The 27953-nt window shown below is 40.0% G+C and overlaps 1 protein-coding gene across 6 annotated transcripts in view; it reads left to right on the forward strand.

Moving 5' to 3' along the window:
* Positions 1-25202, forward strand: part of ENTPD1 (ectonucleoside triphosphate diphosphohydrolase 1) — an 85812-nt gene extending 60610 nt beyond the window's left edge. For 5 of the 6 annotated variants that reach the window (XM_010974367.3, XM_064488295.1, XM_031461482.2 and 2 more), the window contains 7 exons: positions 1734-1884; positions 3835-3994; positions 4674-4913; positions 6164-6421; positions 18706-18822; positions 20574-20711; positions 22855-25202. In XM_010974367.3, the coding sequence (XP_010972669.1) occupies positions 1734-1884; positions 3835-3994; positions 4674-4913; positions 6164-6421; positions 18706-18822; positions 20574-20711; positions 22855-23061 (1271 nt within the window). In that variant the 3' untranslated portion in view covers positions 23062-25202. Of the gene's footprint in view, positions 1-1733; positions 1885-3834; positions 3995-4673; positions 4914-6163; positions 6422-7422; positions 10352-18705; positions 18823-20573; positions 20712-22854 lie in introns of those variants that run through there. The other variant, XM_010974366.3, reaches the window with a different exon arrangement.
* The last annotated feature ends 2751 nt before the right edge of the window (positions 25203-27953 follow it).

Below are 27953 nucleotides of genomic sequence, written 5' to 3' on the forward strand. Positions count from 1 at the left end.
GCTTCTGTCTAGGCAGGCAAATCGTAGACTCGTAGAGCTGGGAAAAGGACCTTATGGATCATTGAAATCTTGTTTTACAGAAAAGGAAGCAAAAACCTGAAAGACTAGTGACTTGCAAGTAGGAACAGAACCATGACAAGAATCTAGGCTTCCATGTTAAAAAAAAAAAAAAGAAGGAATCTAGGCTTCCTAATTGCACTCCAGGCTTCTTGCTACTCTGAGTTGCTGCCATATATATTGCTTTTTTCCTACTTAGTTTTCTTTTAAGGTCACAAGACAAGTTAGTTGTTGACAACAGCTCTTTCCACTCCCTCCCATCCAATGCTCCAGCATGCACTGAATGTTACTACACTGCATCGTCATTTTCCTGACCTTTATCTCTCTTGGCCTTTTGAACTAGGGACTGACTGTTTATTTTCAGTCGGACAGGTAACCTAGAGCCCAGAAGATAATTTACTTTTAGTTTGGTGGCTTGTGGGGTCCACTAATTTTTAAAGTTTTTCAAGAAAGCAGGAAATAGGAGATGTTTCCAAGAGAGCAAGTCATTTTACCCAGGCCTGATGCCCTCAGACTTTGGCCCTGTCAGTTCTGAGAGGGAACTTCAAACAGTTCTTAAAACCCAAATCCCTCACTTTATTGGCTTCTCTTTAATTAACTGCCTTCCATTCTTAAGCTCTTGTTGTGTCAACCTAGCAGATATCTTCTGAGACTCACCCTGTGTGTGTTTGGCACAATAAATGCAGTAATTTTCCCCCTCAAAAGAGAGAGAGAGAGTGCTGTAATCAAATATTTAGATAGAAAGATGAGTCGAGAGCCACCACTTATCAAAGGCCAGACTTTTTGAATTGAAACAGTTAGCTGATTCAATAAAAAATGTTAAAAAAAAAAAAAAAAGAAACAGCTGACAACTCAGAGCTGATTTTGTCATTATGGTTAAATAAATAAATAAAATCTGGTGAATGATATAGATAAGATATCTGGATAATTATTATTAAAGTAAATCCTCACTATAAAGCAATGAAAGTGTAGATGTTTATCTGAAGGTGAGCCAAAATTGTTAAGTGTTAACTTCTAAAGCTTAAGGAATCTTGGCTCTAATCCTCTCCATAGCAACAGTTAAAACTGCTTTAATACTGGACAGTTTTACTAGGCAGACAGGGTATCAGAGTGGAAAAATTGCTGAGGAGACATGGATTCTACTCCTGTTTTCTTCTAACAAAGGAAGAAACTTCAGCGATTTTAGGGGACTGCTCGTGATTACATAGCTAGTTAGCGGCAGTTCTTGTCTATTCAGTAAAAGCCCCTGTGCCTGGTGCATGTTTTAATTTTGTTCTAAATGTTATCGTTCTCCTTTTAGATCTTCTAGGAATTACTGTTGTTTATTACAACTTTGTGGAAGAAACATCAAAAAGCAGCTGTATAGAACAGTTATCTATTAAATTCCCATTAAAATCTGAGAGAGTTAGGAAGGTTATGCAACTGAATGTGAAAATTGCGCCATCCAGTGGCAAAATTATTGAACAGCAGACAGACCTAGCTTGAGGTCTTGAAAATAAATCCTACCAAGAACTAGATTCAGAGTTCGCCTCTAAGTACAAAAACCTGATAGATATCACAAAAAGAAACTGTCTCCTTGCGTTTTCTCAGAAAACATCAGTATTTTTCTCTAATAATGTGAATATATGTCCTATATTTTTGAAAAAGTTTTCATCTGCTTCTACATCTTTCCCCAGGTCCCGGAATTGCAAACCATGCTCAAAAATTAAGTGAAATAGATGTTTATCTGGCTGCATGCATGGAAAGAGCCAAGGTAGTGATTCCAGCACCCCAGCATACAGAGACACCTGTTTACCTGGGAGCCACGGCAGGCATGCGGTTGCTCAGGTATAACAGCCTGTGGGGACCAAGAATGGCTGGCAGTGAGGGTGGGCAGTGCAAGAGCCTCTGAAGTTGTGGGTGAGGGCCACACTTCTCCAACACCCCAATTTTAACCATGCTAAATATCCACACCGGAAAAAGAAAATCGCAATAAGTGGGTAAAATCCCAAACTCTTAGTGTGTGTAATGGTGGGAGTTTATGAAAAAAAAAAAAAAAAAGCCTTCTTGCTCATCTCCCTACAGGGAATTTAAGGGGCTGATGACCCAAAGAGAGAAAGATTGAGCCTATATACTCTGGGATTTGGGGCTACAACTTTAGCCATTCAATATCTGGGAGGAGGAAGGCCAGAGGAGACTTGCAGATATCCCAAGACACAAATCATCACCAAGCAGCACATCTTTACTGGCCACCATTTACTCCTGCGGGCATTATTTGTTCATTCATTCATTCAGTGTGTATTGACTGTGGACACTCTACCAGGACATAGAAGTAGGTGGCTTATCTCCTAAGATCAGAGTTTTGATACAGGGTGACCAGTTCTTTAGTAGAGGAGGACTCAGAGCTGCTATGGAGCACACTTGGCCTGACAAGAATGAGAGGAGGTCGAGAAGATTCATCAGAGGAGAGGATACATGAGCCAAATCATGAAGGACTTGTTGGGGGCAGGGGAAGAGCATCCCAGGCAGAGCAGACACCATGCACCTGTAACCTGTGTTTGTTTGGCATCTGTTATGTGTCAGGCACGGTCGCTGCTTTCCTGGTGTTCTAATAGGTATGCAAAGGAGGGATGTGTGAGAGAGCAGGGCATGCTCAGAGGACTATAAATGGTTCTGCATAGATGGAATGTTGGTGCATGTAGTAAATACTAATAACGACAGTAACAGTGGGGCAACTTGTATTTGTTGAGCCCATACTATGTTCTTAGCACTGTACTTTAATTTAACCACCACAACTCTACAAAGCAAGAGGCATGATTAACTATTACAAATCAGATTAAGGAAGCTGCGGTGTACAAATGTCAACTAGCTAACCAAAGGTCAGACACCTGGTAAGTAGTAGAGCCAGGATTCTGAGTGGGATTCTGAGAAGGCAAGGTTCAGATCACAAAGTGCCTTGTGGGCCATGTGAAGGAATTGGAGTTAATCTGGGAGATAATGGGAAGCCATTAAAGGATGTAACACAACTGGGGACACTGGTAGAGAGGTGGATTGGAGGGGGGAAAAACTAGGGATGAGGAGGCCAGTCGGTAGAGTATGGAAGCTATTCAAATGAGAGATGACAGAGGTCTAATGCCAGTTGGAAGGCAGCATTTTCCGACCCAGAGACTCTCAGTATCGTATTGCCTAGATCTTGGAAGCAATTGTATTGCATCTTCGTTATGACAACCCTGGAAGATTTCTTCTTTAAGTCTCAAGGTCTCAGGTCCAAAAATGAAGGCACAATATGAGAAAAATTTTTTTCCTAGTCTGCTGCCAAATGAGGTTGGGTATCTGTCCCAGGATGTTTGCCATCTGGTGTCTACTAGAACCCTAATTTAAAACCTCCAGCAGAGCCTGGCCATGTAAACAGCTTGAAGCCACCAGCAATGGCTAATTGAGCACACATTGGCTCTAGGCTTGGTGATCAAACATCAAACAATATCCCCCTACCACCACCACAGTAATTAAAATCACTCTGATAACTTCTTGGAGCCAGGGAACAATGAAAATGGTATTTTAGGACGATCACTGTATGTACGGATTGGAAGGATATGGATTCAGAGAGGGGCCAAAAGAGTAGTTCTGCCTCACACAAAAGGCGGGCTCCTCAGACACACCACGCGTGGGGATCTCCATCCTTCCATTTGTTCCAGTGAGTTTATGGTTCATTTCCTGGGAGAACTGGCTGGAAGCTCTGGCTGCAGTGGGTAGTTGTGGTTATTCAAACAAAACCAGTAACCTCAGCTCTTTGTGCAGGATGAAGAATGGATATTTGGCAAGCAAGATTCTGGCTGTGGTGACAAGCAGCATCAGCAACTACCCCTTTGACTTCCAGGGCGCCAGAATCATCACTGGCCAAGAGGAGGGCGCCTACGGCTGGATCACTACCAACTATCTGCTGGGCAGATTCACTCAGGTGATAGTCTCACAGTGCCCATGGAGGCGGCTCCCGGGGGGCCAATGCGACTGCTGTCTCAGGCAGTACTTGGATCACTCGGCAGAATGAATGATGAATAAATGAACAAATTAATTTACCCTCACATTTGCAAGGGTCACCAGAGCTATAATTCTCTTACAAGAAATCTTACTATTGGAGAATAAGGAAGCCATATCTTTACAGAGATATAGAAAAAAATTAAAAGTCTATCATTAAAAATAAGATTAGCTAATATTGGCCTACTGCTGTGTGTCTTGTGCTGTGCTAAGCACTTTTCATGTACAGTTTGATTTACTCTCCAGAATAAGCATATGAGGTGTTTTCTCATTTTAGAGCCTCAAATTGAGGCCTAGAGAAGGTTAATTATTCTGCTAAAGGCCACATGGCTAATGAGCAAATGAGTGGGGATTTGCATTTAGTCTTTCCAGCCTTGGACCTTGTGTTGTGAACTACTCCTAAGCTGCTGCAGTCTGAGCTATGTCTTTGAAGCCCATCTTTTCTTGCTGTTGGTCTGATGCAGACTCAGGAACCTCTTGTGAGCTTTGTGTCACCCTTATGCTCCTGCTCCTCTGCCTTAGAAGGTCCCTGAGTCCAAGGAATAGTACAGAAAGGGGGATGTCCAGAGACTTCTACCACTGGTGACTGTACTGTCTTTCAGAAATCGAGTTGGTTTAACCTAAAGCCAACTGGAGGTGAACCTCAGGAAACCTATGGAGCTTTAGACCTTGGGGGAGCCTCTACACAAATCACTTTTGTGCCCAAAGACAAAACGATGGAGTCACCAGACAACACACTGCACTTCCGCCTCTATGGCAGGGACTACAGTGTATACACACACAGCTTCTTGTGCTATGGGAAGGATCAAGCTCTTTTGCAGAAACTAGCCAAGGACGTTAGGGTAAGTATAACTGGATCCAGACCACCCTTCCCACATCTGTGCCACCAGCCCCCACATCCTGTTTTTCTCTTCTTACTTTGGTAATTGGTCTGAAGTTGGGTACTGTACTTTCTAAACCTTCTCAGGCAGGATATCTAACTACATCTGGTCAACCCCTATGAATTGTCCCATCCAGACACCATCTCCTATGTTTGTTTACTGAACTATCTCCAAGGACACGACTCAGATGCCTTCTTGGGAAATGATTTCTCCCTGCTGTGGGGTTGAGAATGAAAATTACAGGCTGGAGTACTGTTATTGTTATTGTTCTTGTGTATGTATGTGTATGTGTAATTTACAAGCTCTTTCCCACTTTTTAATCTCCATTTCCTATGAACTACAGAAAACAGGGTTGTTAGAAACAACCTGGAGAGGAGGAGAAAAAAAACTTCAGGGAAAACACGAAGTTTATTGAACAACACTTCAAAACTTGTCCCCAGATACTTTTTGCATTTTGAAGGCAAGAAAAGTTAAACATACTCAAAATCATGCGAGTACCAACACATCCGGTCAAACATAGAGCAAGGATGTCACATCCAGTTGTTCCCTGTCTTTACTGGAAGGACAACCGGTTACGTGCTCTCCTCCAAAGCGCTTTCTCTGGTACTCAGAAGCACTGTCAATAAGATGACTGCTGTGGGAGGAGGGGCTGCTGAGAGATGCCGAGTGAGCCTTAAGGCTTCACTTAGCCTCTTATCCACAGCAGCCCCTCTTCTTCTCTTGAACATATTGGGCTGTGGGTTAAAAATCATTTTGATATTCCCACCTTAAATGATCTAAGGCACCTCCAGCTCTTGGAGATTTTGACTTTTTGCTTGGATATGGGGGCAGGGATACAGGCAGATTCCCAGAGAACCACTCCAGGCTCAGAATTTTGAGAATGTTGAGAATTTTCCCTGTGAACCTGCTTCTGACCTATGCGATTAGTACCAAGCTTTGGGGGATATGTCAAACTAATGGAATTTCTGGGCCCAGCTTCAACTATATTAGCTTTTTATGAATAGCAAAAACTCATTTACATCTGATACCACATCTGGTGGGTGTTATACAAGTATGACTATTCCCAAGCATAAAAAAGGGAGAGCAGGGGCTCAGATGCTCACGCTGAGTGGTTGGATGTTGTTCAATAGCTGCACATTAATGAAGTTAGACTGGTGCTTTTGTACCCAAAGCATTTGTACATGATGCCTTTACGTGATTTTTCCATTCAGAATACAGATGGAACCATCAGTGACCCTTGCTTTCACCCTGGATACCAGAGGAAAATGGTTTTAGCTGATCTGTACGAAAGTCCCTGCACCAGGAAATTTGAGACGTTTCTTCAATTCGATGAAATTATAATCCAAGGCACTGGGAATTATCAACAGTGCCAGCAAAGCATCCTTCAACTCTTTAACACCAGTTACTGCCCTTACTCCCACTGTGCCTTCGATGGGATTTTCTTGCCACCAGTCCAAGGGGATTTTGGGGTAAGTTTGTGCAATGGTGATATATTGGTTAGGATGATTTTTGTTGTGAATTACAGAATGTTTGCCTAAAAGGGTTTAAATAATAGGATTTATTTTTCTCTCACATGATAATAAGCCTTGATGTAGATAGTTCAAGGTTAGTTCTTTAGCTTAATGTCAGGACATGGGATCAGCTTTTCAATTATTTTCTTGGCCTTGTGGTGCTAAGATGGCAGCTACTGCTCTAAGCGTCATGTCTTCACATGCAAAGCCAGTGCAGGAAAGAAGGAAGTTTATCTTGCATACATCTTTTTCCAACTTTGCAGAAGTGCTACCAAACATCTTTTCAGATGCCATTGGCCAGAATTTGGTAAAATGCACATCTCTAAACAAATCTGTGATAAAGTGGAATGGGTTACCATGGCTGGTTTAGACTAATTATTGTTCTTCCCCTGGAACGGGGGAGTCTTCTTGAGCAGATTGCTTTCCTCTATGGGGTAAAGTCAGGAATCTGTAAGTCAGAAGACAGGGGCTGGCTGCTGGGTAGGACACCCATTAGGATCTGCCGCAGGTGGCTTCTCAGATGTCAGAAGGAGAAACAGCAGTTAGATGTCTTGGCTAAAGGTTTTCCTCTATAAAAACACTAAGGAAGTAGAAACTCAGGAAGTCCCAAGGAAACAAAATGATAGCATCATTTTCATTACATCTTGAAGAGCTGGGGGGCAATTTGAATCCCAACTCCGAATTCCTTTTGTTCTTAATTATTCCAGAATAAGATAAAATATTTGAACAGAGGCAGAAGAGGTGCCCCTTGATCTACTCATTATTCAAATTTCAGATTTTGGTCCTGGAGACCAAGAATTACTGTAATCATAATTTATTCATATATTGCCAAATTAGTTACCATCAGTCAAATTCCAATTATTGACTGACATATACATATCTTACTTAGTCACTTAAGATATCATTCAAAGAAACTATGGGCTTTTGTCTGCCTTCACACTCTTTTCTCCCTTTTTCAGAAAATAGATCAGCATGTGAGGAAAGAAGTTCAACTCCCCTCTCAGACCCAGTGGAACAGTTTCTTCCAAGGTCTCCTGGCCCAGCCCATTGTCACAGAAAGAGCTTCCTGGAGAGAGCACAGGCCCTGTAGTAATCAGGCCTGGCTTAAACTCTGGCTTTGCCACTTGTGAACTATCTGGAGCTCTTCACTCCCTTGGTCTCTGGGAAGACAACAGTGGGTAGAATCATGGATCCTGGCTTACATCAACCATGGCCCAGACTGCAGTTCCCCCTCCCCTCCAGTTTCCTGAGGGAAATACATGACTGCACAATGACTGGCAGAATAATGCTTCATCATTAGTTGGCTCCAAATTCAAATTCACAACAAACCTGACTCTCGCCTGGATGCCCTATAGCTGAACTGGCATTGGCTGCCCATCTTGGGCTTTTTTGGGGCCAGACTCCTTGCCTTTCATCTGGCTGCTGGGAGAGAAAGTAGGGTGCCACAAAAGGGAGGGAGGTGGCCAGGGATTCTGGAAACAGCCCAGGGCCCTTTCAATTCCAGTCCTGCCAGGAAGTACATCTGAACGAAAAGGAATATATTATTTTGTGTTGACATTTTAACTTTTTTTAAACCTTTGCCTCCTGGAAGATAGGGCCCAATTCTTACCTTCTAGCTTGACAAACCCTTCTGACTTGGTGTGGTTGGGGGTGGTGGTGGTGGTGGTGGTGGTAGAATTTCTTGCTTTTGAATATGATTCCCCCAATCAAGGTAGGAAGATGTAGAGCTGGAAAAGGGTGGAGGCGCCTTGAGCTCCCCCTCTGGTGGCTTTTCTTTTTGGTCCCATAGTTCCTGGTTGAAATTGTCCTCACAGCCTTCTGAACCTCAGTTTGGCAGTCTCCTTACATTAGCTCATTGCCTTCTTCTGTTGTGGAAAAATGTGTTACAGCTTGGTGTTACAGCTCAGTTGTGACAAAAACCTGGATTCGGGCAAGAGACCAAGTAGCACTCGGAGAGTTGGAGAACTCAGGTTTATTACGCCAGCGGGCCCAGAGGAGTTAACACTCCAAGCTCTGGACCCCGTCTGTAAGTTTACACAGGCCTTTATAGGCTGCCAGTTTTACACTTTCCAACATCATATGCAAATAAAGTATAACAGAAGTTGACCAACCAGGAACAGCTTTGTAGAAATAGACCAATCAGGAGTGAGAGAAGTAACCAATCAGGAGTGAAGGAAATAACCAATCAGAAGTGAGCTGAGGGAACCAATAGAATTTTAGGGGTAAGTAAGCCGTTTCAGAGGCAAAAAGTGAGATAGAGCCTCTGGGCCAGGGAACTGGATGGAGCTGGCATGAGAGTAGTGGCCCTGCTTGGGGGCCCTGCCAGTTTTTTTATGGGGCTTCCCGCCTCAACTCTAAACAGGATCTTTCTTCTCTGAATATAGTCCTTGAGTCAGCACTATACCATTACCTATTCCTGCTTTGGCAGTTTCTTTCTTTTCCAAATTTTTTTGGTCCCCTCAGTAATTTCTCCCTAAAGCCTAAAGATCTTTTTTTGGTGGGGGGGGGTTCTATTTCCTCATTTATAAAATGAGGACAGACATACTTATCTCATTGCTAGTTGTGAGTGATAAGCCAGACAAGCAGTGGTGGACTGGTAAATGTCTCACAATCAGCTCTCTGACTGGAGGGGCTGATTTGTGGCAGTTGCTAATTTGTATGGTATGAGTACTCCCCCATGGCCTATTTTATGCTACCATCACTGGCTCACAAAACTCCTGAAGTTTTAGCAACTAGCTCTTATGAGTGGGTGTGGGAGCCCATGACTGGGTTAACAAATTGTAACAGACCCCAGCCGCCTGTCACCTTTAAGAAGAACAAATGTGTTTAGTAACTGCTTTGCAAGCAGGTGCCTGTGCATCCGCACTCCTGTCTCCTTGCCATAAAAAGCTGAGACAATGCCTTGCTTGCATAGTTGAGGTTTTAGATAGCACTCTGCTCATTTCTAAGCAACGACCCAGGCCCTCAGCTATAAACTACTGGGCGTGCCTGCTGTTAGATAGTCTGCTACCCCCAAAACAAGGAACTGGCTGATCTGGTGGTCTGCCTTGTAATTAACATATCTAAAGAATGTATCTTGTTCCCCCTCTCCCCATGACTACCCTAAAGAGATAAACTAAGCCTTTATACTCATTGTGGATTCTGCAATCTCTATCTCATCCTGTCTTTCCCTAAGTTCCTGCATACTATCACACAACTGTTAATGACTTTTTCCTTTGATTATACACAATTAATGTGGGAGCATTTGAGAGGCTCATGGAGTTGGCTCCCGACTCTCTCTCGCTCTCTTGACTTTTTCCACAGAGTCTCGAGTAATTCATTCCGTCTCGGTGGGACTTCTGCCGTCCAGAACCCACAAGTGGGTAAGAGCCAGCTACAGCGTATCACTGTAAATAGCAAAAAGCTAACATATCCTAGCTCTTTAAAAGGTTAGTTCTTTCTTCTGACTAACAGTCCTCATTCTAGGCAGTCACTCTTGCAGGAAGTTCCTGTTGCCAATCTAGCATCTTGAAGTGTAACTATTTGCAACCCCAAAATCCAGTTGCATTCCCATTGTTTCCAGGACCAGTTAGCCTGGTTATTCTCAAGCCACAAGAAATTTATGGGGAGGGAATTTGCCACAATTGCATTCAGTACTGATGATCTAATTCTTAATCTGTAAATAGAGTATTAAAAACTGTCAATACTCTTGTTGGTTTGGCTACACTGTGACTTTGGTTGCCAGACAGAATCCAATTTGTAGGCAAATTAGAAACACTGAAAACGAAGAGGGAACATCTGTGGGGAATTACTACAAGGTAATTTAGGAATGTTTTAAAGATCACATTGTATCACTTATATAAACAATAAAGGGTATAAATAAATTCAATAGAACTGTGATGAAAGAACATTAAAATTTATTTGTTTATATATGTATACGTGTATATGTGTGTGTGTGTGTGTGTGTGTGTGTGTGTGTGTGTGTGTATTTAGTTCTGAGTGTCCTAGTAGCCAAGGGGAAGAAAAGATGTAATCAGATATATATTTTTTATTATACCCACCAAACCAGGTCCTAGGGCAAAGCAGAGCTTTTCCAAAATTGAATCCCAAGGATGCTTTATTAGACAATATCTTTGACCTCATTTTTTAAAAATTGTAATTCTTATAGCAACTTTAATCTAGAAGCATAATATTAACAAGCAACTCAGTGATAATAATTCTGTGCTAGACTGAGGCAATAATGGTTTTTGATACTCAACTTGATAGAAAGAACTCAGAATAGCTAGAAGAAGGGAGAGACGTATGTCCTTAGAATCATCTTCCACAAATATTAACTGAGCTAGCAATTGAAAGATTAGGAGCTGATTCTGTGTTCTCTGAAGATGGCCTAAAGTGTTCCTATTCTGAGTTGCTACTTAAGTATGGGCCCACAAGGTATAGACAGCAACCAAGTAAAGCATTATAAAGTAACATTGATTCCTAATATGGAAATTAGGGAGCTGATCACAGATTTTCACCTCAGAGGTAGGGCATCCCACCTTCACCTAAACACAAAGTCAGGAAGTCCTAGAGCTGAGTCAGCACTTCCCTCAAGAATTGTCTTTGGTCCATTCTGGCAGAAGAACATCTGATGGATTGAGTCTCTAAAGTCCTACCCCAAGAATCGGATCGGGATGATTTTTTTTTTTTCTGAAAAGACTTTTAGAGTCACCTACTACAGCCACAGGAAGAAACTTGGTGATGTGTCCTTAAACCATCTCATTTTGAGCAGTGTATCTTCCTGGGGCATTAAAAGAAGGTGGTTTTTGTCATTCAGTATAATTCTTGGGATTTAACATACTTGGGAAGCATTCTGAATAAGGTTAAAGTTTCTTTTTCTTTATACAATGTCCATAAATCAAGGAAAAAATATTACCCTATCATCCTATCCCATCAACACTTTATTTTTCTGGGTTCAATTTCAGTGCATGTTGATTTAAGCACTATTCTATTCTAGAAGAGACTTTCCAAGGGATTTAAGAGGCCAACTTAGATGTTAAACCCAGTCAAGTGGATTTCTGAAGAACATACACAGACAGGAAAACTACCACGTAGGCCCTGACACATGGAGGACTTTCAAAAAAGATGGACAAGAGATGGAATGAAAAAATAAATGAATATGAATATGAATGAACTGGTCCTGAGCAGGGGAAGAGAAATAGATGACCTTATTCTGGAGCACAACTGTCTCAAAAAGGTGATGACTAGACATAGTCCCAGCTCTCAGACAGCAGGATTTACTCTTGATTCTAATTCTAAGACTTGACCTTTACTGTGGCTACAGAGAAATCTTAGAAATTTAAAAATATGTATAAAGGAGAGGAGATTTAAAACATTAGATCAAGTTTGATTCAGGTGTTTGTAATAGTTATCAGGCAGGCCATATTTAATTTCTATTCCTTATTCCATATTGCTTATTTGATTCTGTTTTGAGAACTCTAAATCATAACCTACATGATCAAGGTAATAGCTGGAAGTGAAATACTGAGGCTAAATTGATCAGCCATTCGTTCTGGTTTTGTGTGTGTGTGTGTGTGTGTGTGTAGGGGGGTAAAATATACATAACACAAAAATTCACCATTTTAACTACTTTTAAGTATATAATTCTGTGGCATTAATTATGTTTACATTGCTGTGCAGCCAACACTACCACCTCTAGAAATTTTTCATCTTCACAAACAGAAACTCTACCCATTAAACAAAACACAAACTCTCCATTTCTCTTTCCCTTCAACCCCTGGAAACCACCATTCTACTTTCTGTGGTGATGAATTTGACTATTCCAGGTACCTCATGTAAGTGGAATCATATAATATTTGTCATCTTGTGACTGCTGTATTTCACTTACCATAATGTCTTCAATAGACCAATCATTCTTAACTCTTCAAGGGATCACAAGGCTCTGGAGAATGTGGTGAAAGCTAAGGATCTTCCAAGCAGAAGAATGGACATATAAAGATATATCAATAATTTTGCCTACAATTTAAAAGACATCATGATCCCTTGAGGTGGACCCATGAACCCCACATCAAAAGCCCTTAATCTAGAACAAAAAGTACATAGAAACTAGAGGTTAAAGTAGAATCATGAGCCCTAGCAGGGCAGTAGCTAGGACTGAATGCAACACAAGTGTCAGAGGTCAAGTCTATTTAGAAGTATGGAGAACAAATACAGACACATAAGCCAGAGGCAGATAACTCTGAAACTGATGCTACTTCTGCCTCTAAATGCTTCCTGCCAGGGCAGAGACAACCTAATATCTAGTAATACAAGCAGATAGGCCATGTTAGAGAAGCAAGTTAGAATGAGTGATCAAGTTAGAATTGGGGGGTGGGGACAAAGTCAAGTGGTCAGTTTAGGGTAAGATTTTGAGATTAGACTGTAACACCTATTCCTTCTATGACTACAAATGCTTCACTTAATCTTTTTCCCAAAGTACTCCCAATATGTTTTTCATTGGACCTTTGGAAAATGATTTAACAAACCCTTTTTCTTTCTCTGTGGACAAATTTGGCTTTGGGTTAACTTTCTCGATTTGTTAGCCTGGAAACCTCATAAAAGTGGGATGACAGTTACATTACAAGTAACAATTCTTATGATAAAAATGACCTCCCCCAACACACACCCAAAAAACCTGTTAGAACTAATAAACAAATTCAGTAAAGTTGCAAGATACAAAATCAATATATAAAAATCAGTTGTGTTTCTATACACTAGCAATGAACTATATGAAAACAGTTCCATTCACAATAACCTCAAAAAGAGTAAAACACTTAGGAATAAACTTAATTAAGAGGTGAAAGATTTGTACACTGAAAACCAGAAAACACTGATGAAAGAAATTGAAGAAGACACAATGGAGAGACATTCTCTGTTCATGAAAGACTTAATATTGTTAAAAATGCCCATACTACCAAAAGTGATCTACAAATTCAATGCAATTCCCATCAGAATCCCAGTGGCATTTTTCACTGAAATAGAAAAAAATTATAAAGTTCATTTGCAACTACGAAAGACCTAAATAGCCAAAACAATCTTGAGGAAGAACAACAAAGTTGGAAGTATCACACTTGCTGATTTAGAAATATATTATAAAGCAATAGTAATTAAAACAGTATGGTACTGGCATAAAGACAGACATATAGACCAATGGAACAGAACAGAGTCCAGGAAAAAATCCACACATATGTGATCAACTGATCTTTAACAAGGGTGCCAAGAATACACAATGGGGAAAGGACAGTCTCTTCAATAAATGGTGTTGGGAAAACTGTGTATATCCACATGCAGAAGAATGAAATTAGACCCATATCTTACATCATATACAAAAATCAACTCAAAATAGATTGAATACTTGAACAGAAGACCTGAAACTGTAGAATTCCCAGAAGAAAACATAGGAGAAAATCTTCATGACATTGGTCTCAGCAGTGATTTCATGGATATGACACCAAAATCCCATGCACTGAAAGCAAAAATGGGACTACATTAAACTAAAAAGTTTTTGCACAGGAAAGGAAACAATCAGTAGAGTGAAAAGGCAACCTACAAAATAGGAGAAAAGACTTGAATGGACTCTTCTCCAAAGGCGACATACAAATGGTTAACAAGTATATGAAAGGTGAACAATATCTCTAATAATCCGTAATGCAAATCAAAACCACAATGAGATATCACCTCATACCTGTTAGGGTGGCTATTATGAAAAAAGCAAAAGACAAGTGTGGGGAGGATGTGGAGAAAATTGAACCCTTATATAGTATGGGTGGGAATGCAAAATGTTGCAGCCACTATGTAAAACAGTATGGAGGTTCCTCAACAAATTAATAATATAGCTATCATATGATCGTGTAATCTTACTTTTGGTTAGCCAAAAGAATTGAAATCAGGATCCAGAAGAGATATTAACACACTAATGTCCATTACAGCACTATTCCCAATAGCCAAGACGTGGAAACAATCTAAAGGTCTATTGATGGAATTTGACAGATGAATGGATTTTTAAAATGTGGTATATACATACTATAGAATATTATTCAGCCTTAAAAGAAGGAAATCCTGTGATGTGAGACAAAAATAAACCTTGAAGACATTATGCTAAGTGAAATAAACTAGTCACAGAAGGACAAATACTGCATGATTCCACTTATATGAGGTACCTAAAATAATCAAACTTACAGAATCAATCAGAGAGTAGAATGATGGTTGCCAGGGGTCAGGGGGAGGGGAGAAATGGAGAATTGCTAATCAATTGGCATAAAATTTCAGTTATGCAAGATGATTAAATTCTATAAATCTGCTGTACAATGTTGTCCTTATAGTTAACAATACTACATTGCATACTTTAAAATTTAAGAAAGTAGATCTCATGTTAAATTTATTTATAAGAAAAATAAAAATTATAAAGTAAAAATTTAAGTCTTCCCTTCCTTCCTACCCCACAATCAGTTCACTAGAGGAAAACACTCTTAATAGTTTTAATTAATAGGGGAGAACATTTTCGAGTATTAGCTATGCATATCATAGCTATCTAGTCTCTAGATTTATCCAGTCCCTCAATCAACAGATTCGCCAATTGCCCTTTACATTCTAGGCAGTGCTTTAGGAACTAGAGCCTCTTACATGTTTATAGAGCTCTTTCATGTGCCAAGTGCCTGCAGATTCAGCTGAGAACAAGGCAGATGTGGTCCCTGACATCACGGAGCTAGCATTCTAGTGGGCAGGCAGATGAGAGACCAGAAATGCAAACAAACAAACAAAAGCAAATCAAACTGTGGCAACTGTTGGAAAGAAAGAAAAAAGTAGTACTGTGAAAGGGATTCCCAGAGCATCCTAGTCTAGGTGGGTGATTAGAAGACCTCTCTGAGGAGGAGACATGGAAGTCAAGGGAACTGCAACACTGGGAACAGCAAATGTACAATCCAGGGGGAAGAAAAGCTTGGCATGATTGAAGGCTAGGATGGCTGCAATGTGGTGGGCGAGGTGGGCATGCGTATGAGGTGGGAATGGCCTGGGGGGCAGACCTTGAAACATCTGGTAGAGTTTGGGCTTTATTTTAGGCATAATTAGGAGTCTCTGAAGGTTTTAAGCAGAGGAGTGAAATGATCAAATTTGTTTTTAAAAGATTCCTATGACTGGGATATTCAATATGGATTGGAAGAAGGCTTAAAAGGTAATGTGGAGACCAACTAAGAGGTCATTGCAGTGTCCACACAAGAGATGATGGTGGTTTGGGTTAAGATGGTAGAAATAGGGCCACACTATGCTCTTATTCTGCAACTGACATACATACAATACTTAAAGTGTTGGATGTGGAGGCTGCCTTTCAGAGCTCCTGGGGAGCTCAGCTTCCCCAGAGGAATGAGCATACCAGCTCGGAGGCTAAATGTACTGAGGTACTTATAGCGACATTGCTCATAGGCAAAAATACTGGAATCAAAGGAAAGCCCATCTAATGTAGCCATTAGAGTGTCCCCAGCTGTCTTGGAGGGATTTTCAGAGTTTTGTTGAGTAAGAAAATCAAGCTGTAGAATGTGTTTAAAATTTTATTTAAAAAACATGTTTTACATATGTGTGTTTGTATACAATTATGTGAGGGATAATATATGAAGGATTATATAGCAATAGGGGAAAAATGGAAGGCTTCATATTAAGTTGTTAATATGGGCTCCCATTGGAACTAGAAGTGGAAGAGAAAATCAAGCCATAAAATAAATGAAAGAAGACTTATTAAAAAGGATGAATATACTCACACTTACTCATTTTTGTTATATTAGCTATGTTATATATATATAAGGATATTTTTTAAATAACACAATTTTTAAGAAGCTGGCATTGGGCATATTTTGGCTGGAATTGAAACATAAGACCTGTTCTATCAGGAACTTGCCTGGTAGAGGACATTTTTCCTCTTCTCTGAGTCAGAATTGAGCCCCTAGTGGGATCCCCACTAACTCATGTTTCTTTGCCCACCAGAAGCCTGTTTCTTTGCCCTCCTGTGTCTTTTTACCCATGAGAATTACATAGGAACATTGCTTGGCTTGTTTGAGAATCACATTTCCTTTCTACATTCACTTGTGGTTTAGTGATTTTACAGAAGGCAAAATATAATCCCAAACCCACACTACTTCTAGCATAGGGAAAGCTTTTTGTTCCTCTTCAATAATCACAGTAGACTCTGCCTCAGCCCTGTGCCTAGCACACAGGGTGGTGTTTGCTGAATAAACAGGTGATATGCTCCTATGGCCTCCAAAATGACTTCCTCTAAAAACTGGCACCACTTAGGGCAGGTGAGAGAGAAAAGGCACTCGAGTTGGGATTTGAGTTCCCTCATCTAATAAACTCTGCTCAATTATTTCTTCCTCTTTAAATTCATGCTATATTAAGAGGAACAAAAAGGCAGCTATAGGGTGATATACAGTAAAAATTATGTGTATTTATTAGAGTTGAGGAAAAACGTTTAGATGCCTGTATGTCATATTTAATAGCAGTTGTCTTTAAATGGTACAATTTATTCCTCCCTTCCCTGCCCTGCCCTTTTCCCTTTGGTAACCATGTTTGTTTTCTATGTCTGTGTCTACTTCTATTTCATAAATAAGTTCATTTGAATCATTCTTTAAGATTCCATATATAAGTGATATCACATGATATTTGTCTTTATCTGTCTTGCTTCACTTAGTATGATATTCTCTAGGTCCATCCATGTTGCTGCAAATGGCATTATTTCATTCTTTTTTATGACTGAGTAGTATTCCATGGTATATTATATGTATCACAACTTTTTTATCCAATCATCTGTCAGTGGAAATTGCAGTAGTGCTGCTGTGAACATTGGGGTGCATGTGTCTTTTGGAATTAGAGCTTTCTCTGGATACATGCCCAGGAGTGGGATTGCAGGATCATATGGTAACTCTATTTTTAGTTTTTTAAGGGCCTCCATCTTGTTTTCCATAGTGGCTGCACCAGTTTACATTTCCATCAGCAGTGTAGGAGGTTTCCCTTTTCTCCATACATTCTCCAGCATTTATTACCTGTAGACTTTTTAATGATGGCTATTCTGACTGGTGTGAGGTGACACCTCACTGTAGTTTTGATTTGCATTTCTCTAGTAATTAGTGCTATTGAGTATCTTTTCATGTGCCTGTTGGCCATCTGTGTGTCTTCTTGAAGAAATGTCTGTTTAATTCTTCTGCACATTTTTTGATTGGGTTGTTTGGGTTTTTTTTTTTTTTTTTTTTTGATATTAAGCTATATGAGCTGTTTGTAAATTTTGAAAATTAATCCCTTGTTGGTAGCATCATTTGAAAATATTTTCTCCCAGTCTGTAGGTTGTCTTTTCATTTTGTTTATGATTTCCTTTGCTGTGCAAAAGCTTTTAAGTTTAACTAGGTCCCATTTGTTTATTTTTGTTTTTATTTCCATTACTTTAGAATGTTTTCTTTTTTACTCATTTGTACTTTTAACTTTTTATATAGTTCTCATATGTGATGGCATTGATTTTTTCAAAGGTTTAATTTACTAGCTCATCATAGACTTGCAAAAAAAATGTTAAATAAAGATTGGCTATTTAAAGAAAGCAATACATTGTACATTATAAAAACAGGCAAAAAAGGGATATCAATAGAAAAAGAAAAAAAACCTTATAATTTTGCCAGGGATCACTTCTATTACCTTTGTATAGAATTTTCCAGTTTTTATTTGTTAAAAATTCATACATAATACATAGTTTTTTTTTGTTTTCATATTTTCTTTAATTTTTGCCAATCTGAATGGTGTAAAAGGATGTCTCATAGTTTTATTTTTAATATATTTACCCTACTTATTTACTTTTTTAATGGAGGTACTGAGGATTGAACACAGGACCTCGTGCATGCTAAGCAGGTGCTCTACCACTGAGCTATACTCTCCCCTAGTTTTTTAAAGATAGGATTTTTGTAACCTCTTCCTCTCTTATCTTCTCTTTTCCCCATCTTTCTTTCTCCCTGACTCTCCCATTAAAATTATAGAGAAAATTAACTACCAGGTGGCTCAGAAATGCATGTCAGCAGCAAAATGACCCCTCTTCCAGGAAGGAAGCAGCTCTTGGGTCTGGAATATCATTTGGTCCAGTAATTTACTCATTTGAGATGTCCAGGCACTTTCACTAGGCATTTGGCCCTCTGGAGAGTGAATCAATGTCCCCCTGTGTTGGACACTGCACAAAACTCAGCATTTTTCTCTTGCAGGCATTTTCAGCTTTTTATTATGTGATGGAGTTTTTAAACCTTACATCAAATGAACACTTATCTCCGAAAAAGATGACTGACATGATGGAAGAGTTCTGCTCTCAGCCTTGGGAAAAGGTAAATGACCGGAAACAGCAGCTGTTACCATTGCCCTGTGCCCTTGACAGCATGGAATATGGGAGTCTGCTCTTCAAGTCACGCTGACGTGATCAAGATACAGCAAACGTGTTAGAGAAGCCCAGATGGTGCACTCAAGTTAGGAATAAGGTTCACCGGCATTCCTTGATAACTTGGCATACAATGGCTTAAACAAAAAAGGTCTTATTTTCTGCGCCTAATTTGAAGTCCTTCGTAGGCAGCTGTAGGCATGGAGTCAGCAGCTTGACCGTCTCAGCCATTAGTTCTTCAGTTGTTGTTAGGCCTGCTTCCTCATGGAAGCACGGTGTGGCTTCAGGGATCACAGCCATATTCAGGATCAGAAGAGTAGTGCCAGAGACATCTGTTCCTTTTTACAGGAAGGCAAAAGCTGTCCCGGAAACTCCTCACGAGTCTTTCTCTTACATCTTATTGGCCAGGACAGGCTGGGAAAGCAGGGTGCAGGATTTTAGGACTGGCTTAGAGCCCTAGATTTATCATAAGCTATTTCCTGGAGCTGGGCACGTTGTTGCCCACTCCTCTCCCCCAACCCCAACCCCAAAGGGAGACAGGCAAGTCACAGAATCTGCCACAGACAGATTGCCATTGTGGTAAGACTTGTTCTCCATCGGCCAGGTCCAAGATGTCTCCTACTATTTCATAAATTTGAAGCACAAATTTTTTCTTGTCTGAGGCACTGAGTCATTCAATATTCAGTGCTAAATGATGGAAGTTTCCAGGGAGGAGAGAGAAAGATATGGAGTCTACTCTGATTAAAAAAAAAACAGATCATCTAGCAGTGGCCCAAAACAGCAGCTGTTTTAAGTTGACACTGCTGCAAAAGTAAATGGTGCTTTCATTCTGAAGATACGTAATTAATTAAAAATGAATGCTTTTCTCATGGGCACTGACAGAAGAGGAAGGAAGATTGTGCAAGAACCTGGACATTTGGAATTTTCCCTAAGTATTTTGTCTGAGTTAGAACCTGAAGGAAGGGTATTCAGGGCTTTCGGAAAGATCTGCTCAAATATGCCTCAGCACTTTACAAAACACTTACAGGAGGCTTTCTGCAGCTAGTGATGATTTGTGGAGAAAGATGAGCATCTTGGAGTCTTGAGCAAAATGCCTCCTAAACTGGGTTCCAGAGCTGTGTTTCTCAAATGTTACCGTGTGTGATCACTTGGGGATCATATTCTGCGCCAGCAGATCGGGAGTGAGGACTAACAAGCTCTCAGCAGATGCCGACGCTGCTAGTTCAGGAACTAAACTGAGTGGCAAGGCTTTTTATGGCCATTTTTTTAAGATGCTTATAGAGGCTCTAAACCCAAGACTTTGGTCAAGAGCATACAGAAAACTCTGATTAAACAAAGATTAATAGATTCCTTTCATGCAAGATTTTACACAGCTTTTAGTATGCCAAAGGATGGGAAACTATAGTAAAATTCAGTGTTTCTGAATGTATTAGACCACAGAAACTACTTTTTTCCTGGAGCGTTTGTTAATATCGCATAGAACCCCGTGGAGGAAAAGATTCCTTAACAGACCCTATGCTATAACCCCCGGCGCCTACTCAAGGGGTGCAGCACCACTCCCAAAGCCCTCTACAGGGGCTGCCTCTCAGGTCCCTGTGAGCCGGGCTTCCTCCTCTAGATCAGCTCTGATAGTGAAAATGAGGGCTATGGAGAAGCGCCTGTTGCTGTACAAGTATGATATTTTCTTCACTCCATTTCCAGTTGCAGGTGTATTTTAGTGATGTGAACGAGAACTACCTGAGTGAATACTGCTTTTCTGGCACCTACATCCTCACTCTTCTTCTGAATGGCTATCATTTTACAGCTGAGACCTGGAAGAATATCCATTTCATGGGCAAGGTTTGTTGGGTTGGGGGAGGTCGGGTGGTAGTGACTGAAGCATCTTGGAGCTGGTAAGAGTTGGGAGTCAACCTGACTTCTATTTTGGCCTGAGTCCTGTTCTACCACTTCACCTCCAACCCAGGCTGGCATTTCGTGTCAGGCCCTCCTGTATGTTGAGCTGTCCTATCGAGGGAGAGCTCCCTGCATTGTCAGCCTCTCCTTTCTGCTCACATAGCAGTGACTGTTCCCATATAAAAGAAAAAAATGAGATATTAAAGTAATCTAGCAGTATTTCAATAGCCACAGTGATTCTTTGTGCTGAGTTCAACATCCATTCCCTTCCATGAATCCAGAAAGGATGATCGTGATTTCTCATAAGGGGTGAAGGCCTTGTTAGTTGTACCTTAAAGACTGGCCGATCTGAAAGCTAGCTGTGAAGGCAAGTGGCTGTGAATGGAAGTTTTTGCTTAGAAGCCAGGCTTAGCGTGAGCCTTAAAGAAGCAGCCTCACAGCTGTGCATTACCATAGCATCACCTGCAGGTATCCAGGCACAGAGCAACCTTTACATCAGCAGCCAGCTCATAAGCAAACTCATGTTTGATGACAAATATCAAGGGCAGTATTTCTCTACCTTTTAAACCCACATCCACTAATGGCAAAAATGATCAAAACAAAGCATTGAGGCAGAGGTCTGTAGTAGCCTTGAAGATACTAGTTTTGTCACACTCTTGTCAATATTGGTCTTGCTAATTCAAACACAACTCTTTTCCTTGTATTAAGATCCCAGTCTTCCTTGCATTCCATCGCAGTTTATTTTTTCTGTTTGAGGGATACATCTATGTCAAACTTACTAATGATTTATATTCTTTGATCCATTTTTTTTTTCTAAACCCTCAGTGATAACTCCTCTAACTCTGGAGCCTCCCTTGACTCATGCAGTCAGATAAGGTTCCTTTTCCCCATAAATGGAAGTGGGCCTTTTACAAATTATTAATTCCCAGTACTGGTAAAGGTTTAGAGGAGAGGAACATTCCACATGGTTTTGGTTGGAATGTAAACTGGCATAACCTTTGGGAAGACTGTTTCAGCAATATGTGCTAGGACTCTTAAAATACGTACATCATTTTACCCTATTACTCCATTTCTAGGATTTACAAATAATTGAATAAAGCGAGTAAAAAGAACATATAAGGCAGTTCACAGCAGTGATGATATTGCAGAAATCCCTTAAGAGACATGGGATGAGGTTTACAAGGAATTGTTAAGTTAATAATTCTACATATGGTTTAATTCCTTTTTTTTTTTTGTTTGGTGAGGAAAAACATGCACATAGAGGCCTGGAAGCAAATGTCATACAATGATAATAGCAGCAACTTCTGAATGGTGAAGTAGACGTGTTTTTGTTTTCTCTTTCAGGATTATCTATACGTCCTAATTTTTATACCATGACTACATACAACTCATGTAACACAAACATTTCCAGAATTATTTATTATTCTGAGACTACCTATATTTCAATATGTTTTGAAGTGACTTGAAAATATTTCTAGGAAGATGGCCGAGTTGGAGAATTTTTTTTTTTTTTTTTTCATTTAAGAAGAATCCTTTCTCAGGCATATGCAGTCTTTCAACTTCCATTGAGTAAGACTGACTGGCTGGAATTATTCCCCAGTTTTTCCCTAGTTGAATCATAAAAGAACCCTGGTTTTGTATGGATGAGATTCCTGGGCCTGCCACAGATATAGAAGGCCAGGGACAATCATTATTCTCTCATCCTCTGCCTGCTTCCTGTCACCCCAGTCCCCTTCCCCACCCCAACTACCCACCCACAGTCACACAAACAGCCGAAGAGGAATGCAAATCTCCAAAGGCCTATTTGAATTAAGTTTTTCTAAGAAGGAGAACTGGGCAGTCATTTACCAAATTCCTCTCTGAATTTGGGATGTAGTAGTGAGGCCCCGTACTCTCCTTCTTAATTACTTGCTCCCTCTCAGTTTTTCCCCACAGCCATATTCCCAATTCAGAATATAAAATAATTCACTTAGAGAACTGAATGTCCTGCTGCCTCCACTTCCTGGCTGCTCAGTATTAGGGATAGGGTTGCGTGAAAGCTCATTTAATCCTCAGACCAGAAACAACAGACTTTCCCCACTGTTTGCAGGTCCGGAGCACCAGCGTCGGGTGGACTTTGGGCTACATGCTGAACCTGACCAACATGATTCCAGCTGAGGAGCCGCCGTCTGCACCTCTCTCCCACTCCACCTATGTCTTCCTCATGGTCTTCTTCTCCCTGATCCTGGTTATAGTGGTCCTCGTAGGCATATTTGCCTTTCACAAGCCTTCGTTTTTCTGGAAAGATGTGGTATAGCAGGAGCAGCTGAAATCTGCTGGCTGGAGTGAGAAGAAAACTTGCCCAGGGAACACTTTCCTCCACAAGGTGTACAAGGTCATGATTCCTTGCTCACCAAGGCCAGTCTTGACCAGCATGAAGCTTCCTTGGCTTTTGTTGAAGCCTTTCCATGGGAGATATTCACCATCCTCTGCCTCAAGGACTTCCTGGCAGACGTTGTCTCTGCTGTGAGTCTTTCCAAACTCCCCCCTTTCTCTTTTGTACTCTGTGCTTGTGTAGGTCTTAAAGACCTCCCTCCTTTTCATGATCTTTGCTATATAAAAGAACAATATGACTTTGTCCAGAAGCACTGAGAGTCCTGAGTCCTGTGCTGGGAAGGTGCGCTGGCTAAAAGAAGAATCTCAGGAACTGAGTCAGTTGCGGTCTTAGAGGCCCTTTCTCCTTCCTCTTTCCCATTTATTGAGAAAGTTATAAATGTCTTTGGAGAGGACAGACATACATCCCATTCCTAGCCTGCCCTTTGCAAGGGAGAATTTTCTAGACTAGGCAAATATGTGCTAGGGCCCAAGAGTCGTGCAAAGGAATTTATGTGCTTATGCAGTTGATACAATAGTTAATCCAAACCAAAAGAGGGATGTGGAAGAGTCACATATTCCTGGGTGACCCCCAAATGCTACAGTGGAATACCCAGACCAGATTGTTTAAAAAGCTGCTGTACATATATAGGCATTCAGATATCAGGGCATGTTATATGGTAGGTGTACATATGTCAGGAAGAAAAATACAGCCACAACACAGGGCTGGGAAAATGCATCCTCCAATACATTGTTGGGGTTTTGTTTTTATTGTGGTAAAATGCATATAACATAAAATTCACCATTATAACATGAACAATTTAGTGGCATTTAATACATTCACAATGTTGTACAACTGTCACCCCTATCTAGTTCCAGAATATTTTCATCACCAAGAAACTGGCTGGAGACAAGACCATCCTGGGGTAGGCTTGAAACATCAACCTTTCCATTAACAGCCAAACATGCTAACCAGTTGCACCACAAAGATGATCACTCAGTTTTAAAGCCATGCCATATCTTACTGACCTGGGGTTTAATTTAGTGAGAGAGTTATTGCTGGTTTTAGGTACTTTTGCTGTAAGCATCTTTGCCAGAGACATCTTTGCCACAAACATTTTCACTGCATAACTGCTTGGCTGTAAAGCAGTTTTTCCATAAAAGATAAAATAATGAAAAACAAAAGAGGGATATTTAAAAAGCATACTGAAATGAATAACAAAATTCAAGGCTTTATTGTGAAATACAAAATAGTTGAGTACATTTAAAATGTGTGTAGGTTTGTGGCAAAACTGGGCAAATAACTGATTTTATTTTGTGGGTTATACCTAAGCACTTGGCTTCCAAATCTTTCATTCATAGCATTTTATATATTTTGTTTGTTAGTTTTTGCTCATTGATATTCTTCTCCTCATTTGGCATTGTACTTTCCCTTTTTTGCTAAAACTTCTTCCTTCACTAAGAGAGATACCAGTTTCCAAATACTTAGAGGCATCTTTGTAACTGAGCTTTGCGTTGTGTCGTGAAAGCTTCTACATGGTTGTTGTTTGTTTTTGGCATATTGTCACATGCCCACTGATAGACGTTCCCAAGTTCTGTGGGAAATGTGGGTTCAACTCTGCACCTTCCAGAACCTTGGCCTCTTTCTCCTCCAATGTACTGTGTCTCAAAATAAGAAATCAACTCTTGGGGTAAATCTGCCAGCTCGATAAAGCCATTAATAATGTCACCAACTGGAAGAAATGCTAACGCATTTCAACCAGTTGAAACCAAAGTGTCAAACCAAACTTGTCAACCAGTTATTTCATCTTTCACAGGGCATTTGCCTCACAGCCAATCAATTATTCAATGCAAATATTTGCAGTAAAAATGCTTGTGGCAGTGATGTCTATGGCAAAGATGTTTAAGGTGAAAGTACCTAGAACCCATTTCAACATGTAATTAATATATGTTATTAATGAGATATTTGTTTTTTTATATTAAGTTTTTTAAGCCTGTTGTGTATATCATGTTACAGCACACCTTAATCAGGACTACATTTCAGCTGCTCAATAGCCACCTGTGACTCATGGCTACTATATTGAATAGCACATTGTCTACAAGTACATGCAAAGCTAAAAAGACACAGGCAATAATATTTTGTCTTTCTCTTGAGGGGGGATTTTTTTTTCACAGCTATAGATGCTATAACATTCTTGTTATTATTTACTGTATATAAAGTTTAACATTGTTCTTAACAAGCTTTTAAGATCTCAGCTCAGAATTTCACTTTATTCCTCAGGTTTTGTTGCCTTTTCCTGTGAAGAGAGATGCCTATTATTCAGGCCAATATGCCTGATGAAACACCTTTGGGAAATTTAATCTGGATTCAAAGATAATACAGATATTTGGATGCTTATCCTTAGTCAAAATGTAAATTTGAATATTAAAATAAGATTAGTTTCTTAATAGCTCACAGGGCAAAGTTTACCATATAATAGTAAAGTTACTATTAAAACATGCTCTTATTTATTGTCAGTTTGAAAAGTGAGCAGAATTTCACCCAAACTGGTCTCATCGCTCTCTGATTCAGATTCTAATAACTGCCATCTGTGCTCACGAGCCAGGTATTTCTTTTAGTTTGTGCTAGTTTTACTTTTTAAATTTCTTATAACAACCTCAAAGTTTCAGTGGCTTACCACAATAAACATTGATTTTCACATCCTTGGATCTGCAAGTCAGTTAGTATCTCTACTTCTTGCAGTTCGTCTGGCTCCAGCCTGACATATCACACACTCTCCTTGTCTGGTAGCTTCCTGAGCCATGTTCCCCTTATGTGGCAGGGCACAAGAGAGGGAGAGAAGATACAGGATGCCTCTTCAGGCTTTAGCTAGGATGGTCCCCCTGTTACTTCCATTCACATTCTAAGGACCAAAATAAGTCATGTGGCCAAGCCCAACATTAGCAAGTTGGAGAAACACTGGGAGGAATGGCAGAGTCATGGGGCAAAGGACATGAATGACTAATTTTAACATGGAAAAGTCATGAAACATTGGGCACAATGATTCAGTCTACCCCGGTGTCTCATTAACTAAAAGGTGTGTTTTCTGTAAATTACAATCTACTTATCTTGCCAAAGAATATTCTTTTTAAAAAATGTCATTTCTTCCAAGACATCATCAATTGCAACTTCTTTCCACAGCCTTAATCAGGACGCTTCAGCAGCTCCCAAATCAGTCTCACATTCCAAAATGATAGATTTCCTAAGAGACCATCATTTTATCTTCTTTATTTTATGTATTTAGGTCAATGTATAGTAACTACCCAAGTTTTTATTTGCATGTGAATCTAATACAACTGAACATAATTAGCTTTATCACAGGTATAATGGATTTTTTAATAATGGGGAAAGGAGTGTCTCTATGAGCCCTCTCTTTAGAAAGTGGCATTTAAGACTGTACATGTGATAAAAAAAGCATTGCTATACCTTTTGCATTTCTCTATTTTAAGTAAATTAATTTCTAAATTTAAACTGATGATACAATGATGGCACCATGCTCATCAGCACCTGAGTAGACTTTTTATTTTTACATCACTTTTGCATATTGAATAGCAGAGCTTACCACAGAACATGGATTAGCCAATGACAAGTGAGATATGGTCACCTGAGAGACATCATTTTCTTAATTGAAATATAGTTGATTTACAATGTTGTGTTAGTTTCTGGGGTACAGCAAAGTGATTCAGTTATACATATATACATATTTTTTCATATTCTTTTCCATTATGGTTTATTACAGGGTATTGTTCCCTGTGTCATATTTTAGACTCCACATATAAGTGATAGCGTATGGTATTTATCTTTCTCTTTCTGACTTACATCACTTAGTATGATAATCTCTAGGTCAATCCATGTTGCTGCAAATGGCATTATTTCATTTTTTTTTTAATGGCTGAATAGTATGTTGATGGACATTGAGGTTGTTTCCATGTGTTGGCTACTGTAAATAGTGCTGCTATGAACACTGGGGTGCATGTATCTTTTGGAATTAGAGTTTTCTCCGGATATATGCCCAGGAGTGGGACTGCAGGATCATACAGCAACTCTATTTTCAGTTTTTTAAGGAACTGCCATTCTGTTTTCCACAGTGGCTGCAACAATTTACATTCCCACCAGCAGTGTAGGAAGATTCCCTTTTCTCTACACCCTCTCCAGCATTTGTTATTTATAGACTTTTTAGTGATGGCCATTCTGACTGGCGTGAGGTGGTACCTCACTGTAGTTTTGATTTGCATTTCTCTAATAATTAGCGACGCAAACATCATTTCTTATAATGAAGTTCTAAGAAGAAAGGGGAGGAAAGTCTTGTGAGCTAGGCAGGGAACAGTGTGTACTTAGGATGACTTAAACTGAACTCCTAAATCTTTCCTCCTAAACCTGCATCTCCTCCTGCATTTTTTTTCATGATTAATGCCATTACTGCCTCAAGATCAGAATCAACTTCATTGATAGGATCTGCCCATTCTCCTTTGAAACATTTTTCATTTTGATTCGCCTTTACAATCATGTTGTTATCACCCCAGTAAAGACCTGTTATCAGGAACAGTGATCTTGTCTCTATTACTGCCAGATTAATCTTCATAAAAAGTGGGCTTAATCAGATTGCTCCCCAACTAAAACTGATGGTGGCTTTCTATTGCCCATGTTACTAATAAATCAGACTCTCCAACAGACATTCAAGCCCTCTGATCCATGCCTACAAGTTCTCCCCAGGCTTACACGCACTCCATCCTCTGATATGCCTTACACTCTAGCCAGGGAAGACTGATTCTTTACCTGGCACTGTTCAGATATTT

Source organism: Camelus dromedarius, chromosome 8 (assembly GCF_036321535.1).
Source record: "Camelus dromedarius isolate mCamDro1 chromosome 8, mCamDro1.pat, whole genome shotgun sequence".
Classification (NCBI taxonomy): domain Eukaryota; kingdom Metazoa; phylum Chordata; class Mammalia; order Artiodactyla; family Camelidae; genus Camelus; species Camelus dromedarius.